General features: G+C 38.4%; 4 protein-coding genes across 4 annotated transcripts; 2 read left to right on the top strand and 2 right to left on the bottom strand.

Annotated features, from left to right (window-relative positions):
• The first annotated feature begins 1,769 nt into the window (after positions 1–1,769).
• On the top strand, positions 1,770–4,499 carry LOC111450701 (WAT1-related protein At1g09380). Its single transcript, XM_023090941.1, has 7 exons — positions 1,770–2,003; positions 2,124–2,186; positions 2,270–2,386; positions 3,448–3,703; positions 3,772–3,930; positions 4,006–4,157; positions 4,346–4,499. Exons 1-7 carry the CDS (start codon positions 1,828–1,830, stop codon positions 4,497–4,499), a joined length of 1,077 nt encoding a protein of 358 aa, XP_022946709.1. The 5' UTR covers positions 1,770–1,827.
• Positions 4,500–9,114: 4,615 nt separating this feature from the next.
• LOC111450702 (trafficking protein particle complex subunit 4-like) lies at positions 9,115–11,096 on the top strand. Its single transcript, XM_023090942.1, has 3 exons — positions 9,115–9,342; positions 9,595–9,763; positions 10,713–11,096. Exons 1-3 carry the CDS (start codon positions 9,283–9,285, stop codon positions 10,907–10,909), a joined length of 426 nt encoding a protein of 141 aa, XP_022946710.1. The 5' UTR covers positions 9,115–9,282; the 3' UTR covers positions 10,910–11,096.
• Positions 11,097–13,948: 2,852 nt separating this feature from the next.
• LOC111450827 lies at positions 13,949–14,486 on the bottom strand. The gene is made up of 2 exons (XM_023091118.1): positions 14,317–14,486; positions 13,949–14,246 (listed from the first exon to the last, which is right to left on the bottom strand). Exons 1-2 carry the CDS (start codon positions 14,484–14,486, stop codon positions 13,949–13,951), a joined length of 468 nt encoding a protein of 155 aa, XP_022946886.1.
• A 1,325-nt stretch (positions 14,487–15,811) lies between these two features.
• LOC111450553 lies at positions 15,812–16,484 on the bottom strand. The gene has a single exon (XM_023090748.1). The coding sequence runs from the start codon at positions 16,457–16,459 to the stop codon at positions 15,944–15,946; it is 516 nt and encodes a 171-aa protein (XP_022946516.1). The 5' UTR covers positions 16,460–16,484; the 3' UTR covers positions 15,812–15,943.
• Positions 16,485–18,316: the final 1,832 nt, after the last annotated feature.

Genomic DNA, 18,316 nt, shown 5'->3' with positions numbered 1-18,316 from the left:
GAAAAAGACAAACCGAGTTGAGTCGGGTCGAACCCAACCCGCGTCCATAATCAACAACTATATGAGGCCAAGTCCACTTCCAACCCAATCACATTCAACGGGCGTTCATGCCCAAAGGGTTGCTTCAATAGATTCACAATCTAACCCAACGCTTCCATCAACCAACTCAAATAGTTGGTTTTTTTTTTTTTTTTTTCTCGAAACTTTGATAGAAGCAATAAATTTATTCGCAAATAAGTCCAAGACGAATTATTTCGACACATAAATTTTCAAAATTAGAGGACTATTTAACTAAAGTTGAACACTTTAAAGCTAAAACAGCTCAACTCGTTGATCCAAACGCTACCTAAACATTTAGAAGTAGAAGTTATCCCAACAAACATAATTACATCCTTAAAAGAAATCCTTATTTTCCCCAAAAATCAAAGGATTTTTTTCTCAAATTTTCTTGTATTCTTTGCCAACTTCCCATAAAAGAGTTGATATTATATATTTCCAATACAAAAAAAACATATATTTATATATGGGTATGCCTCATTTTCCCACATTAAATAACCCTTCTTCTCAACCAATCAAATTGCACCACTTGTCACTAAACCCAAGCTTTGGAAACTAAAGCCATGCAAAGTCCCAAATGAGCTGTAAGCAACTCATGGAGGAGAAGAAGAGGAAGAAGAAAGGGTTTTGATGTCATGGAAGAGTGTTTTTTTGCTTCAAGTTCTTTCATTTTGCTCCAAAAACGGCCCCTAAAAAACAACTTTGTACCCTAAGTGGCAACTTTCTCTTCCATGCAAATGCCCAAATGGTGCAATAATATCCTCCTATGTGTCTTTCTTTCCCTTAATCTTTCCCCAAAATTCTTCCTTTCTTTCTCTAATTCCACCTCCAAAAGTTATTCAAAACCGTTAGCTACAACGTGTACTTGTCATCGTCCTATAAATCAGATTCTTTCCCGTTGGGTCTATCTAAAAAAATTACTCAATATCACCGCTAGAACGAATTAGAGAGTGAGATCCTACGTCGGTTGGAGAGAGGAACAAAACATTCTTTATAAGGGTGTAGAAACCTCTCCCTAGTAGACACGTCTTAAAAATCTTGAGGGGAAGTCCGAAAGGAAAAGCCTGAAGAGAACAATATCTTGTGACAGAGGGCTTGAACTGTTACAAATGGTATTAGAGCCAGACACCAAGTAATGTGCCAGCAAGGACGTTGGGCGCTGTAGGGAGTGGATTGAGGGTCCCACATCGATTGAAGAAAGGAAAGAGGGTTAGTGTTAGCGAGTACATTGGGCTCGAAGAGGAGTAGATTGTGAGATTTCACATCAATTGGGAAAGAGAATAAAACATTCTTTATAAGAGTAGGAAAATCTCTCCCTACCATACGCGTTTTAAAAACCTTGAGGGAAAGTCCAAAGAAAACAATATCTGCTAGCAATGAACTTCAGCTATTACAAATGGTATCAGAGCCAGACACGTGTATGTGTCAACAAGGACGCTGGGTTCCAAAGGGAGTGGATTGTGAGATTCCACGTCGATTGAAGAGAGAAATGAATTATAAATAGATATATGTACGTTGGTTTATCTCGTACGTTAAACATTGTTATTCAGTAAAACTATCACAATAATATAACTACTCGTGTTTCATACAAATTTAAAATATCTTAACCAATTGAACTATGATCAAGTTGACAAAACGCCCAACTTTTCTCAGGTGTGTAGGTATATATACACACACCCACACAGTTCTTCTCATATCTCTCTCTCATGGATGGATTCATTCTATGAATAAACCTCTGTATCTCTCTCACACACACAAAGAAGAAGAATCATGGAGGGAGATATCACAACAATCATGGGGATGGTTATATTGCAAGTTTGCTACGCTGGTTTAAGCATTACCTCAAAGCTAGCCATGCAATCAGGAATGAACCCTCTTGTTCTTCTCACTTACAGGCAATTTTTTGGCACTTTGGCCATTGCTCCCTTTGCTTTCTTTACTGAAAGGTACTCAAAATGAATGAATGAATCTTTGTTATGGGTATCAATTTCTGGGTTGGACAAGATCATCAAGAACAATGAATGGATCTTTGTTGATTCTTGTTCTATGTTTTGTTTCTTTGGCAGGAAAACAAGGCCAAAGATCACTTTCCCTGTTCTTGTTCAAATCTTTATCTGTTCTTTATCTGGGTTAGTCAAATGGGTTGTGATCAAGTTTTTAAATTTTGTAACTTTTTTAGAATTGAAAGGAATTCTATGAATGTTACGTGCAGAGCCACAGCGAACCAGATATTCTTCTTTGTTGGGTTGAAATGCACAAACCCAACCGTTTCAAGTGCTATGGCTAATGTTCTTCCTGCTGCTACTTTTATTCTTGCTGTTGTTTTCAGGTTAGATTTTCAAGCTGTTGTGAGTATTCTTCTAGTAGATATTGTCTGCTTTGGCCTGTTATGTATCGATGTTAGCCTCATGGTTTTAAAATGTGTCTACTAGGGAGAGGTATTGTGAGATCTCCCATCGGTTGGAGAAAAGAGTGTTGAAACCTCTCCCATATAGATGCGTTTTAAAATCGTGAGGTTGATGATGATATGTAATGGGTCAAACCGGACAATATCTGTTGTGGTGGGCTTGGGCTGTTACAAATGATATCTGAGCTAGATACTAGGTGGTGTGCTAGTTAGGACGTTGAGTCGTCAAGGGGGTGGATTGTGAGATCCCACATCGGTTGGAGAGTTTCTTATAAGTGTGTATAAACTTCTCCCTAGTAAACGCGTTTTAAAACTGTGAGGCTGACAATGATACGTAACGGGTTAAAACGGACAATATTTGCTAGCGGTGGGCTTGGACTATTACAAATGGTATCAGAGCCAGACACTGAGCAGTGTGCTAGCGAGGATATTGGGCCCTCAGGAGGGGTAGATTGTTAGATCCCACATCAGTTGAAGAAGGGAACGAAACGTTCCTTATAAGCATGTGGAAACCTCTCCTTAATAGACGCGTTTTAAAACTGTGAGGTTGACGATGATACGTAACGGGCCAAAATGGACAATATCCGCTAGTAGTGGAGTTTGACTGTTACAAATGGTATCGGAGTTAGATATCGAGCGGTGTGCCACGAGGACGTTGGGCCTTCAAGGAGGGTGGATTGTGAGATCCCACATTGGTTGGAGAGGAGAACGAAACATTACTTATAAGCGTGTGGAAACCTCTCTCTAGTAGATACGTTTTAAAACTGTGAGGCTAACGACGATATGTAACGGGTCAAAACAGACAATATCTACTAGCGGTAGACTCAGGCTGTTACATCTATCGAAAGACCACAAGTGTTCTTCTAGGCTTTTAAGTTTACTTATCAATATATATAAATTTGTTTACGTTAATCTATCCGCTTAAGCTTTTGATTTAGCGGTACCCTTAAGAGTAAACTTAAGGGTATGCATTATGTTGGCAGACAAGAGAGTGTGAGAATCAAGACCAAGCCTGGTCTTGCAAAGGTGATGGGAACAATTGTGTGTGTATGTGGAGCAATGCTGCTATCTTTCTACCATGGACACACCATTGGCTTAGGTGAATCAAAAATTCATTGGCCTTATGTCGAGAGGATCATGAGCAAAACAAACCCGACGAACCGTCAAGAAAACCGAACCCTCGGCTCGGTTTTGTTGCTTTGCAGCTCGTTCTCTTGGGCGTTATGGTTCGTCATTCAAGTAAGTAGCCATAACCCCTAATTTGCTCTATTTTTCAAACCAAAGACAGATGAAACCATTCTTTGTAGGCAAGATTGAGTGTCAAGTTTAAAGCTCCTTATACAAGTACAACGTTGTTGTGCTTCATGGCCTTTTTCCAATGTGGACTCATAGCTGTGATTTCCGAGCACAACGTCGCTGCTTGGTCATTGAAAAGTTCGATCCGACTCATCTCGGCTCTTTACACAGTACGTAACGTACTTAATAATCGCTCGATGCACGGTGTCGATATGTCGGTACGAAACTAATGGAAGTTTTCACAGGGAGTTGTGTGTTCGGGATTGACATTTAGCATCACTTCTTGGATTATACAAAGAAAAGGGCCTCTCTATGTCTCAATTTTCACCCCATTGTTGCTTATAATTGTGGCCATCTTTAGCTGGGCTCTCCTCCACGAACAGCTCTACGTCGGAACGTGCGTATCCATGCCACTCTCGTATATTCAAACTTTTGACACCTTTTCTATTTCGTATAGAACTGTTATAATCGTTATCAAATACTCCACGTACTCTCGTATATTCAAACTTATGAGATCTTTTTTGTTTCGTATAAAACTGTTTACTTATCGGGTTTTGTGCGTTCGTGATCGTTCGTTTTTAACAGTGTTCTTGGCTCGATTTTGATAATCATTGGGCTATATGGAGTGCTATGGGGAAAGTCCAAAGAGATGAAAGTAGAAGAGGAAGAGAAGGTGGAAAAGGCAACAAATGGGAGTCAAAAAGATGACGTGGAATTGCAAATCATAAACATCAAATAAAGGGAAAGAAAATGAAATGATTTGGAAGATTTTAATTTTTTTTTTTTTTGAATTTTAAGTTTGTGTATAAGTTTCTCTTTTGCAAATTTAATTCTTATGTACAATACGTTCTCGAAGAATTTATATGGAATTTACGAATACGATGAACAGTAGTCGAGTGAATAAGACATTAATTATCATTCTGAAATCGATTGCTTGATTTCTTAAATGGGTTAGATTCGAAAACTACAAGCGAGTAGTAAAATAGTTTACTGAAGAAAAGTTGCTGATCGGTTTGGATCCATTGGTATTAGAGCATTACTCTAGACAAAAAAAAAAAGGTCATTCGAGGAGCATACATTATTTCATTATTGGTATAAAATGTGCATTTGTAATCGTCCATGTCCACTGTTGGTAGATATTGTTCGTTTTGGCTCGTTACGTATCATGGTCAGCTTTATGATTTTAAGACGCGTCTGCTAGAGAAAAGTTTTCACACTCTTATAAGAAATGCTTCGTGAGACCAATGAACTTGAGATCACATAATTCATCTCTTTTGGAGGTCCAACATCCTCGCTGAAACCAACTTGTGTATTGTGAAATTTCAGTTTGATTGAATTGATGCTTCCTCCAGTATATTTAATTGTTTTTTGGAAGCCCTAATTTTTGGAGAAAATATTTTTCAAATTACTTATAAACACAGTGATTTATAAATTAAACCCTATGATCACCTTGCTCCCTCGGCATAATCCTTAGCGCCGCAGCTCTTCTCATCTGTAATGGCCAATTTCCAGTCACCACTGTTTCTTTGATTCCTTCTTTGATTTGAATTCCTATTTTATGCATTGTTTAATCCAACAAGTTTCGTTTTGGGTATGATCATTGTGTTAATCATTACCATATGGCTGGTGGGGTTACCCCGATTTTTGTCCATTCCACGATTTCTAGCTAGATCTAAACCACATGTTTTCGATTAACATCTCTGTTTGTTTGATTGAATCGTTGAATTTTGTTCGTTCATTTTGCTTACGACTTGTGATAGTTATCATTTCCGATTTTTGTTGTTTTTATTCGGATCTTCTGTGTGAACTCTGAATGTTTCTATCATTTGTTCATTACATTGATAATAGGTTGTGCTTGGTTTGTGATTTTCCTTTCTTTCAAATGTCAATTACTTTTTCATTTGTAAAATTTCACTTTACTTGAAAATTTGGGCTTAGCTTTGCTGGTCTCCTTTACTTGGTGGGGGAGAAGTTGTTTTCTTCTATAGTTTGATAAGCTATAATGAGAGGATTCCATGATTATCAATACACTTGTTTCAATTGCAATGGTGTGTGTATATGCATGTATTTTCTGTAATGGGGTGCTGGGTCACATTGGGTATTTTTGAGGGGGCTCACCCAACCGGAAGAGACAATAAATGTGAGATCCCATGTTGGTTGGGGAGGAGAATGAAACATTTTTATAGGGTTGTGGAAATCTCTCTTTAGCAAACACGTTTTAAAAGAGAGGGAAAACCCAAAGAAACAATATCTACTGGAGGTGGGCTTAGGTTGTTACAAAATGGTATTAGAGCCTACACTGGGCGGTGTGTCAGTGAGGATGTTGGGCCCTAAAGGGGATGGACACCGGACGGTGGTATTAGAGCCAAAAACTGGGCGGTGTGTCAGCGAGGACATTGGGCACTGAAGGGGGGTTGGTTGTGAGATCCCATAGGGCGGTGGTATTAGAGCCAAACACCAGGCGGTGTGTCAGCGAGGACGCTTGGCCCCGAAGGGGGGGTTGGTTGTAAGATCCCATAGGGCGATGGTATTAGAGCCAAACAATGGGCTGTGTGCTAGTGAGAATTGTGGGCCTTGAAAGGGGTAGACACCAGGCGGTGTGTTAGCGAAGACGCTTGGTCCCGAAGGGGGGTTGATTGTGAGATCCCATAGGGCGGTGGTAATAGAGCCAACACTGGGCTGTGTGCTATTGAGGATTGTGGGTCCTGAAGGGGGTGGACACCGAGCGGTGTGTCAGCAAGGGTGCTAGGCCCCAAAGGGGGTTGATTGTGAGATCCCATATCGATTGGAGAGGGGAAAGAGTACGGGGTGATTGTGAGATCCCACATCGGTTTGAACCAGTTTCAAATTTCTTGTAAAAAGATGCATCTTTTGGAGACATGTAATGGTTTCTAAATGACCTTCTTTGCTATTTATGCTATTGGTATTGGTGTGCTTATGTACGGTCTTGTGCTGATTACTTTACCATCTGACGCACACAACATGAACATAAGCTACATTCTTGCCGTCCTGTCTTTCAAGCTTCCCTTCAGTTTTTTGAGGAAAAGCTATCCATGTTATGGCAGATTTCTGAATCAAAACATTACTAATTTTTAATTATCTGGCTCTTGGATTGTGCTTATGGACGGTCTTGTGCCGATTAATTTACTGCTATCGGTACATAACAAAAGCCTAAGCTACACTCTCGCCATTGTGTCTTTCAAGTTCCCCTCTATCAAGTGAGGTGAAACTATCTGATATGGCATATATCTTTCATCAAACATCTCAAGCCTATTGATAATTTTGTGGTTGTCAGTCCCATATTGCATATCATTTTACCATGATCATCACACAACAGAAACATAAGCTATGTCTTTTAAGGTTTTTCATGATATGGCAGATATCAGAATCACATAACTCTTGCTTGTTTCAATTTATGACCAACTGGTTCTGTTCATAACAGACCCATTAGTATTCATTGCCTGTATTAGACTCTTCCATCTTGTCGTTCAAGTTCTTTGTGAGATGGGAATGAGTGCAACAAAGACGTTGGACCTCGAAGGGGTGTGGATTGTGAAATTCCACATCGATTAGAGTGGAACTAGTGCTAGCGAGGATGCTGAGCCCTAAAGGGGGTGGATTGTGAGATTCCACGTTGGTTGGAGAGGGAAATGAAACATTTTTTTATAAAGGTGTGGAAACCTCTCCCTAGTAGACGTGTTTCAAAAATCTTGAGGGAAAACCCGAAAGGAAAAATTCGAAGAGAACAATATGTGTTAGAGAAAACTCAAAGAGAACAATGTCTGCTAGCGGTGAGCTTGGGCGGTTACATTCTTCCAAGTTATTTGTAGCTATGCAGTTGTTCCTACAATACAACCGGTAAGATAAAGTTTTAATGGTTACTAGCTTGTTTGAAATCGACGTGCTTAGGGACGGTCTTGTGCTGATTTGATTATTAAGCCATCAGCACATAACAAAACCCTAAGCTATATGGTTGCTGCTCTGTATCTTTAGTTTTTCCTTGAGTTTATATTTGGAGAAACTTTCTACACTGTGGCTTACATGTACACTCACTCACAAACAAGCTGCATATATGAATGTAGTTTTTGGCTAGATCACTGATGAGATCGGTCTTCATTCTTCACGTATTGTGCTAGTTCTGAGATAAAGACTGCTCCTGTTGTCTATCAGGGGGGATGGGGTGTTTACTTTTGCATGGTTTTTGTTACATTACTATTAGATAAACTACCTGGGCAAGGCTAGAAAGCGTTGGATTGCTATCTATCCTTCCGGTTTACCTTCGTACTTTTATTGCTTCACAACTTCATCATGGTCATGGATGAATTCCCCAGGTTCGGGTATAAACAGTGGAAATTACCCCATGAATGCTTGTCTGGTTGGGGAAATCTTTTGGATCAACTTGATTCTGACTTCATGCAGGTGAGTTGCAGCCTACAATCCAAACTGAGGGTGGGTTTTTGGAATTGGCTCACCCTCATGGGATCACGACCCTTTGTCCCGGCCATTGTAGCATGTGTCACCCAGATAAGGGGCATGATGACTTGACATCATCCTCACCTTCCTCCGGTTTATCACCACAGTTTGCTCAGGGTTCCAACCTCAATGGTTGGCAACGAAATCTTGGGTTGGTTATTCTTTTTCTTTTTTTAATTATTTTAAAAAAAAAAATTACTTATTCACATGTTAGGTTAATAACTAAATTCTCGTGTTGTTCAGATATCTAATATTCATAAGTGTCAGCTATATCATATTAACATTTGTCACAAATGTTAAATATTCTCAATCTTTGTAATAATCTCAAAAGAAAACTCGACGATGTCGCAAATTCGGTTCCCAACCATTGAATTGGGGCATTCCCCACAACAATGCCGAGAACGCAAAAGAATACTCGACGGTGTTGCAAATTTGATTCCCAACGATTGAACTGGGGCCATTCCCCACAACAAATGCCGAGAAATATTTTTTGTATGCGTGTGAAAAAACCACGCAAAATAAAACGCACAATCGAATTAGCGCATTGTAGCGAATTAGGGCAGAACAACAATCGAATTAGGGCATTCAGGGTTGTAACTCTCATTGGGTTAACTTAACTAAAAAAATGTTAATTCCGTAATATTTTTTTTAAAAAAATTTTAATTGAAAAATAAAATTAATTTTTGATATAAAAAAAAAAATCTTAACTCTTTGTTAGTAATTAGCAAAAAAAAGAAAAAAGAAAAAAGATTATCATATTTCGCTCTAAATTAAATTAATTTAAAGAAATCTTAAATAAATGAGAAATTATGTATTATCAAATTTTTAAAAGGTTGATTTATATAAAAATTAGTTTAATTATTAATTTAATGTTTTAAATGGGCCTCTCTTCCATCCAGTCTCAAGAGCTCCCGAAACTCCCCCCACTGGCTTATGATCGGCGATCATTGAAACAGGATTTTGCGCCTTTGAATCTACACTGACAATCGCTTTCATTCCATTTCTTTCAGAGGACTTTAGAAGTTTCAACCCGGAAAGATCTGAAGAGGATGGCAGCAATTTACAGCCTCTACATCATCAACAAATCTGGTGGCTTGATCTTCTACAAGGTAATCAACAAATGGAAACTACTTATTAATGCAATTAGAAACTAGATTCTGCTAATTCCCATCTGGATTGGGAGTTTTGATGCTTAATTTGGTATCTGAAACGAAAAACAAATATGAACCCCAAATCATGATTCCAGTTTGTTTATCAGATTTTCAATCGACCTTCTCTTACTTATGAATTATAAACCGGTTGTGAGTGGAATTATTTTAATCTTCGAATTGAATCTCTAGTTGGCTTGTTTGAAAATTTAGGATTATGGATCTGCTGGACGAATGGACACGAACGATAGCTTGAGAGTGGCGAGTTTATGGCATTCGATGCATGCCATTTCCCAGCAGCTTTCGCCTATTTCTGGTTGTTCGGGTACTGAACTCCTTGAAGCCGACACATTCGATCTCCATTGCTTCCAGTCACTTACTGGTACATTTTTTCTTCCACTACTTTGTTTAATTTGTGCTTTAAACGAATGGATTCTGTCTCAAACTATGTTCCGAAGACACGCAATCAAATTCCTAATGTGAAAGCACAATTGAAGTTCTAGGAACCTTATTGATCTTTTGTGAGATCCTATATTGGTTGGAGAGAGGAACGAAACACTCCTTATAAAGGTGTGGAAACCTCTCCCTAATAGACACATTTAAAACCTTGAGGGGAACCCCGAAAAAGAAAATCCAAAGAGGACAATATCTGCTAGCGGTGGACTTGGACTGTTACCGAGTAATGTGCCAGCAAGGACGCTGGCCCCCAAGAAGGTGGATTGTGAAATCCTACATCGGTTAGAGAGGGGAACGAATCATTCCTTATAAGGGTGTGTAAACCTCTCTCTAGTAGACATGTTTTAAAACCTTGAGGGGAAGTCCGAAAAGGAAAGTCCAAAGAAGACAATATCTGCTAGCAGTAGGCTTGAGTTGTTCAAATGATATCTGCTAGCAGTAGGAAATCTCTCTCTAGCGAGGACGTTTGTCCCTATCAAGGGGGTGGATTGTGAGATCCTACATCAATTGGAGAGAGAAACGAAACATTTCTTATAAAGTTGTGGAAACCGTCCCTATAAGGGGGGTGGATTGTGAGATCCTACATCAGTTGGAGAGAGGAACGAAACATTTCTTATAAAGTTGTGGAAACCTCTCCCTAGTAGACGTGTTTTAAAACCGTGAGAGGAAACCCAAAAGGGAAAACTTAAAAAGGACAATATTAGCTAGCAGTGGGCTTGGGCTGTTGTATCTTTCTTGTCTTGAGTTCAGCTCAACAATATATGGGATTTCAAACACAACAGTTGTTGAGATTATAATGCCTTAACTTTCATGTTATATTCATTTTCTAGTTCTTAGTTATGAAGCTGAATCATGGATGAACTTGGCTGTTATAGGAACAAAGTTTTTTGTTGTGTGTGAGCCTGGGACACTGCACATGGAGGGTCTTCTGAAGTACATTTATGAGTTATACACAGATTATGTCTTGAAGAATCCATTCTATGAGATGGAGATGCCTATTCGGTGTGAGCTCTTTGATATCAACCTAGTGCAGGCAGTGCAAAAGGATCGTGTTGCTTTGCTTGGTCGATGAGCTTTCGATATCCTTCATTTTGCCAGTATTAACCATCCACAATTCAAGAAAGAAAGGCTCATTGCCTGCTAAATGTACTCCATGAATAGTGACTCGTTTGATATTTGGTGGAAATAGAATGGTCCTTTTCTGTGTTCACTGGATAATCATGGTTAATTTTATATCCAATTTTCCGAATGATTAACGTTTGATCAGTTTAGATAAAAGAATGCATCCATTTCATGATTTTCATCACTGAATGCATCTGTAGTTGGGACATGTTTTCATCTGCCTGACCTGACTGCAACCAATTATGCAGGCTTGAAGTTGCACTATGAACTGATAGGTATTGGAAGCATTTCTCAGAACTTGGTCATTTGCTATCAAGGTCAGGCCAATATCATCTGCTAAATTTTCCAAGTTGCCAATATCATCTGCTAAATTTTCCAAGTTTATCTCTTTTCTTTCTCTAGAGATAACATATGTTGAAGAATCGACTACAAAGTTATTTTGTTGTAACAGCCCACGGCTAGTAGATATTGTCCCGTATTGTCTTCTTTAGGCTTTCCCTTTCGGACTTCCTCTCAAGGTTTTTAAAACGTGTTGGTTAGGGAGCGGTTTCCATACCCTTATAAACAATGTTTCGTTTCTCTCTCTCAATCGATGTGGGATCTCACAATCCACCTCCATTCGGGGTCCAACGTTCTCGCTCGCACTCGTTCTCCTCTTCAATCGATGTAGAATCTCACAATTCACCTCCCTTTGGGGTCCAGGGTTCTCGCTGACACTCGTTCCCCTCTTCAATCGATGTAGTATCTCACACTCCACTTCCCTTTGAGGGCTAGCGTCCTTGCTGGCACTCGTTCCCCTCTCCAATCGATGTGGAATATCAAATCCACTTTCCGTCGGGGCCCAATGTCCTCGTGGGCACTCGTTCCCCTCTCCAATCGATGTGGGATCTCAAATCCACCTCCCTTTGGGGTCCAGGGTTCTCGCTGACACTCGTTCCCCTCTTTGGTCCTCTTTGACACTCATTCCGAGCTAGGAGATGTGGTCCTCTTTGGTTTCTCTATAAGGGGACTTAAGCAGATATTGTCATATCTCTGGGCTTTCTCTTTCAGGCTTTTCGTAAGGTTTCTAAAACGTGTCTGCTAGGGATAGGTTTCCACACATTTATAAAGAATGTTTCATTCTCCTCTCCAACCGATTGGGGTCTCACATATTTAAACCTTGTTCATCAAGCAAACTCAAAACAAAATAATAAAAACAAGAAGGGACAGAGCAAACAATACTATCCCATGGTATTTTTATTCCATTAGGAATCAGATATGATTCTTTTTCTGGCAAACTTGACTACAAAAGAGATTATCAGCTCTCGCTTTTATCAAAGATTTACTGAATGTGGGCATTAGCAGTAGCATAGTGATTTACACTCATTGAAATATCACAGCTTAGGATCATACGTTTGTTCATGACTTCAATATCCAATGAGTTGATTCTGATGGCTTGATTACACCTTTTAACAAGTTTCTTTGATGTTACCAATGGATGATTATCTCTGAAAATCTTCTTCCGTGAGAGCTTAAAGGCTTTCTGGATATGTGCTTGAATTTCATGGTAATACTTCACACAATGCTTGAAACTCTTCTTCAGCTCAGGATCACTCTCATTCTTACTTAATTTGGAGAAGGAATCAAGGTTTTGATCGGCTTGGTTCTTCGTCAGATTGATGGATATAAGCGAGAGCTTAGGGAGGTCAGCCGAGATGGTACCGGGAACGTTACCAAGGATTCTCTGGCAGCTGAACGGATTGGGGGTTTTATAGCAAATGGTGGCCAGATTTCCATGGAGGATTCCATGAGAAGGGAAAATGGCTAGGTAAAAAACTGCCAGAAGAAGAACAGGGATGCCATGAGAGCAACCCATTGCAGGTTTCTCAGAAGAAGATCAGACCATTTGGGTCTTTGAAAGGTAACAAGCTGTTTAAGTAATGAGCTTGGAAGAAAAAGTAAGGTCAAAAGTAACTCTTTTCTTCAAGAACATTACAGGGAAAAAGTGTTTTTTTCTTACAAAAACAGCCTCATTTACATGCATGTAAAATTGCTTTGTCTTTTCAAATTTAGAAGGTTGTTTTAAAAAGTAGCCAGTCATCTCATTCCTTTTAGCTATCAAGAATTAAGACTTGTGACAACAGCTAAATCACGACTCAGCCATCAGTTTTGTTAACCCATGTGTCGTCACACCGAAGAGGTAAATTACACGAGACATAAAACTTAAGTTGACTGAAAGAGAATCATCGTTGTTAAGTCAAAAGAAAGTCGAACAAGATCCAAAAACCAAGCAAACAATTTTCGTCAGCTTAGCATACCGCTATTATCTCTTTCAAACAAAGGGCGAGTTCCTTTCTTCTATACAAAGTTATCGTCGTTGCCGACCAATGGCATTTGTTGTCAGTGACAATATTTTTTTTTTTCTTATTTCTTTCTTTTTTGGGGAAAAAAAAAATTTATAGTTGTTGAAACTCGTCGGATAGCTCCCATTATGAATCATGCATATTTTTTTTTGTATAATTTAACAGTCAAGGATATCAATAAATAAAAGTGAATACAGTCAATTAATTATGTCATATATCATCGACCAAAATGTCAAACATTCAAATCTCTCCATCTGCACGGGTGCTGAACTAATATAACTAACTCGCTAGCAAATATTGTTTGCTTTGGCCCGTTACATATCGTCATCAGCCCCTCACGGTTTTAAAATGTGTTCACTAAGGAAAGGTTTTCACACTCTCATAAAAATGTTTCGTTCTCTTCTGTGTGATCTCACAATCCACTCCCTTGGGGCCAGCGTCCTAATTGGCACAACACCCTGTGTCTAGTCTGATACTATTTGTAACAGCCCCAATTCACTACTAACAGACATTGTCTGCTTTGATCCGTTATACATAAGCAACTTTCAAATAATATTTTTCAAAAACTACACTCCTTCCCTAAAAAGTTGCAAAGTTTTTTTAATTTTAGATTAGAAAAGAGATTGGAGAGAGGTAGAGTTATGTCATTAAGATACAATGATGGAACCACAAACTATAGCCATGGCAACAAGAATCCGTACCTCTCTGTTCCTCTCCTCTAGTAGACCTCGTTTCTCTAATGGTGTACTGAAAATCATGTCGCAACTTGCTTGTGCTCTCGGTGCAATCTTCACGGCAATTAACATGCCTCTATAATCCCTTTTCAAGAATAAGCCAATTCCTTCTTGAAGTGCTTCATCCACCGTCTTGTATGCATTTTCACATATTATAAGGTCGTTCTTCAATTTAAGATCGATTATAGTTGGAAGAAGCTCTTGAATATACCTATTAAGAGTGTATGCATTATCTTAACCTATCAACTTAAGTAGTTTATTTGTATTTTTAACAACCATACCTAAGTGTATTGCTTGCATTGGCTTGAGCTTCGACAATTGCTATTTGGGTTAGTCCTATGTCGTCTGTCGGGCCGTTCAGATTCTCATGGAAGGTTTGGCTGCAAAACCCGAATTCTTCCATTTCATGACACAAGTTATTGATCTTGTTCTCAGTTTCAGTGTCAGCCATTGCTGACTGAACAACAAGGAAGACAACGATGAAGGCAAGCCACGTTTGAGAAGACAAAAAACATCTTGTAAAAGCCATATTAGATTTTGGCAAAGTGAAGGGGATGAACATTGGTTTTATGGGACAATCTTTCCCTTTATTTCCCTCCCATTTTCCATAAATAGTTTGTTTTAAATTAGATTTTGTTAGTTTAATAGTGTCTGGAGAGTAAAAGAATCAAATTATCGACGTTTAAAATGATAATTAAAATCTTATCGGTTGAACTATGCTAAAACTGACGTTTATGGAACAACTCTAACGCTAACAATTGTATAGTCTAAGTATTAGGGTTTAGAAACGGGAATTTCAATGGCTTAAATGGACTAACAGACAAATTCTTATATAATACTAAAATGAACGTGGTGCACATCGGAATGAGAACGATTTAGATATAATGGTTAAGAAATGCTAGTTACTGCCTATACTTCTGATGACTATGGTGTAGCGTGATAACCACTACACCATAACAACTTGAAGGAGGTGGATTGTGAGATCCCACATCGATTGGAGAGGGGAACAAGTGTCAAAAAGGACGCTGGGCCCCGAATTGAGTGGATTGTGAGATCCCACATTGGTTAGAGAGGAGAACGAAACATTCTTTATATGAATGTGGAAACCTCTCCCAAGTAGACTCGTTTTAAAAATTTTGAAGGGAAGCTCGAAGGGAAAAGCCTAAACAGGACAGTATCGGCTCGCACTTAATGAATAACTTATACTCACACCTCGTCCCTTTTAGTGTTTAGTCTTTACATTTAACTTCAACCCGTTTTTATGTTTTACGTTTGAAATGTTCATCTTGACTCTTGTATATTCAAAAACTGTTCATCTTAGTCTATTTCTTTCGGATATATTATACGTTCAATTTTCTTACTTTTGAAATTTGTGTCTATTTAATATCCGAACATTCAAAAGTGTCGAGTAGGTGTTTGAATTCCAATGATAAATAAAAAGTCTTAGTATTTATCGTAACATATCAACTTAAACACGTGTTTAAAATTTTAGAGTAGTTATAACAATAATACCGAAGTGTATTGCTTGCATTGGCACTTACTAAGGATTCTTTGAAATACTCAAGCTAGGTGCAACATCTTTTTTCAGGTAAAGGCAAGACGGCCCTGTACGGTTGACGACGACATTACAATCAGAGACCATGATACTTGCTAGGCTAGTACCATGTTTAATTTTCTAATCTTAGGTTAGAATATGTTATTATGTCTTTCGTGTTTTAAATTAATTTTAATTTCATTTCTGAATAATATTTTGAACACGTAAGACTATAACAGCGTTTTTATCGTAATGAAATTATGTTTATTCTGAAATGTATGATTTTAATGATAACGTTTTAAGAGTTACATTCCGCATACGAGCTTAGGTTAAAATGATAGACATATAGCAAACATACAGAACCAGCAACAAGCTCAAATCTGCTTCACTTCAATAGCTGCAGCTGCTACACTCACCACTTCCTTCTCATTATTGTTCTTCACTTCCACATCCTTGACGACATCTTCTTCAACCTCGAAAGCCGACACTGGGAAAGTTCGAAACAGCCCGGTCGTGGCCTTGAACGTGATCTTCCCGGTCGGTGGGTGATCGACATAGATATCGGAGAGTGAGAGCCAAATCAAGAGCTCCTTGGCCTTGACCCCAGTGAGCTTCTTAACCTTGTTTTTTTCGACATAGGCTGTAACTTCTTTGCCATATGTTACAAGCCTCCCAATATCTTGGAACTTATGAGTGTAGCTCTTTTTCTGCTTCAGCCAGACAAACCCTGTCTCCTTGATGATACCACATTCCTCCATGTCTTTCATTGGCAACAGTCCATTGGGAAGATCCATTTCTTTGAGCAACTCCCTCGTTTTTGCTTGGCAGATCTCATCACCATGGTAGACCTCATCAGCTTTGGCTTTGATAGCTTCTGTGACAAGAGACATCCTTAATGAGTTAGCTGTTCTTTGGTTGGTTGGGAAAGAAATGTGGGGATGTTTGGTTTTATATAGATGTTGTTGGAAGCCATTTGGATTCCCAACCATAATAAGTGGTTGTATGGTGAAAAACTTTAATGGGAGAGGTGAGGCTCATAAATTATTTAGACTAAGTTGTTTGAAGTTTTTTTTGTTAAAATGTTCCTTTCGTGTATGCTTATAGTTAGGAGATTGGAAAATAACGTGAGGGGAACGAGTGCCAGCAAGGACGCTGGCTTCGAAAGAATAGATTGTGAGAACCCACATCGATTGGAGAGGGAAACAAGTGGCAGCGAGGACGTTGAGTCTCGAAAGTGGAGGATTTTGAGAACCCATATCGATTAGAGAGAGGAATGAGTGTTAGCGAAAATGTTGGGCCTCGAAGGGATAAATTGTGAGAACCCACATCAATTGAAGAGGGGAACGAGTGTCAGTGAGGACGCTGGGCCTCGAAGGAGGTGGATTGTGAGATCTCACGTCAATCGGAGAAGAGAACGAAACATTATTTATAAAGGTGTGAAAACCTATCCTTAGCATACGTGTTTTAAAAACATTGAGGGAAATCTCAAAAGGAAAAGCCCAAATACGACAATATATGTCAGTGGTGTAGGCTTAGTATGTTTATTTAGTTTCTATAAGCGAATGAATATCTTATACTCACACCTCGTCACTCTCCTAATAATATCTACCAACTAGCTGCATTATTTGTAACGCTGCTAATAAATGAAAAGAAAAAAATAAATTAATTTAATTAATGACATTATATTTCACATTCAATCCCAATTAAGTAAAAGGACATATAAAATAAATGATGTCACCTCATAGTTTCTATCTTAAAAATATAACAATAAAAAACTTACAAAAATAAATAAATAAATAAAAGTTTGGACCTTTTGGTAAAATATTATTTATTTATTTTAAATATATATTTTTAAAAATTTATCGGTCTCTTGAAGAGTAGTTGAAAAATAATTATTAAATAAAATAAATATATGTAATTTATACGATAAACAAAAATGTATATTTCAGATAAATTCGAGTTCATTTGGTTAAGTGAGAATCCTATATAAGTTGGGGAGGAAAACAAAACATTTGCTAGTGGTGGGGCTGGGCCGTTACAAATGGTATCAGAGCCAAGTTCCGAACTATGTGCCAGTGAGGAGGCTATTCCCGAAGGAGGGTAGACACGAGGCGATGTTGTCAGTAAGAACACTGGGCCTCGAAGGGGAGGAATTATGAAAATCTCACGTTGGAGGGGAAGCCCGAAAGGGAAAACAATATCTACTAGTGGTGGACTTGGGCCGTTACAGGTTCAACCCAATCTAATTTTATGAATCAACAATCATTAATAAGCTCATGACCTAATCTAAATCGTGTTTGGGCAAAAAAAAAAAAAAAAATTGGGTAAAAACTTATTTTATTGAAAATTAATGAGTTTTTCGAAAATCAACAGAAAATGAATCAATAGTACAACTGCAACACGTATTTAAATTCAGGATCTAAACTGAAACAACTCGACAAATAAACAATTGAATTTGAATACGGTAACAAAATGGGTTGAATTCATAACCAAGAACAAAATTATTTATGATTGTTTGTTACAAAAATGAAGTGCAAAAGTAAATTTGAGACCACTAGATGTGAGGAAAATTTAATGAAATGAACATACCTAAAACCAACCAACTGCTACCTCCTAACTACTCCATCACCATGAATGGAATTGAAGTATATAGATCTTACAAAAAGCTGCCTACTTATAGTAGTGATTGAAATTATAGAAACTTGTGGGTGACGAAACGAAAGGATCCCTAGCGATACTCGTGTCTA

This window comes from Cucurbita moschata, unplaced genomic scaffold (genome assembly GCF_002738365.1).
Source record: "Cucurbita moschata cultivar Rifu unplaced genomic scaffold, Cmos_1.0 Cmo_Scf00012, whole genome shotgun sequence".
In the NCBI taxonomy this organism is placed as follows: Eukaryota; Viridiplantae; Streptophyta; class Magnoliopsida; order Cucurbitales; family Cucurbitaceae; genus Cucurbita; species Cucurbita moschata.
This window is presented reverse-complemented; position numbering and strand designations above follow the sequence as displayed.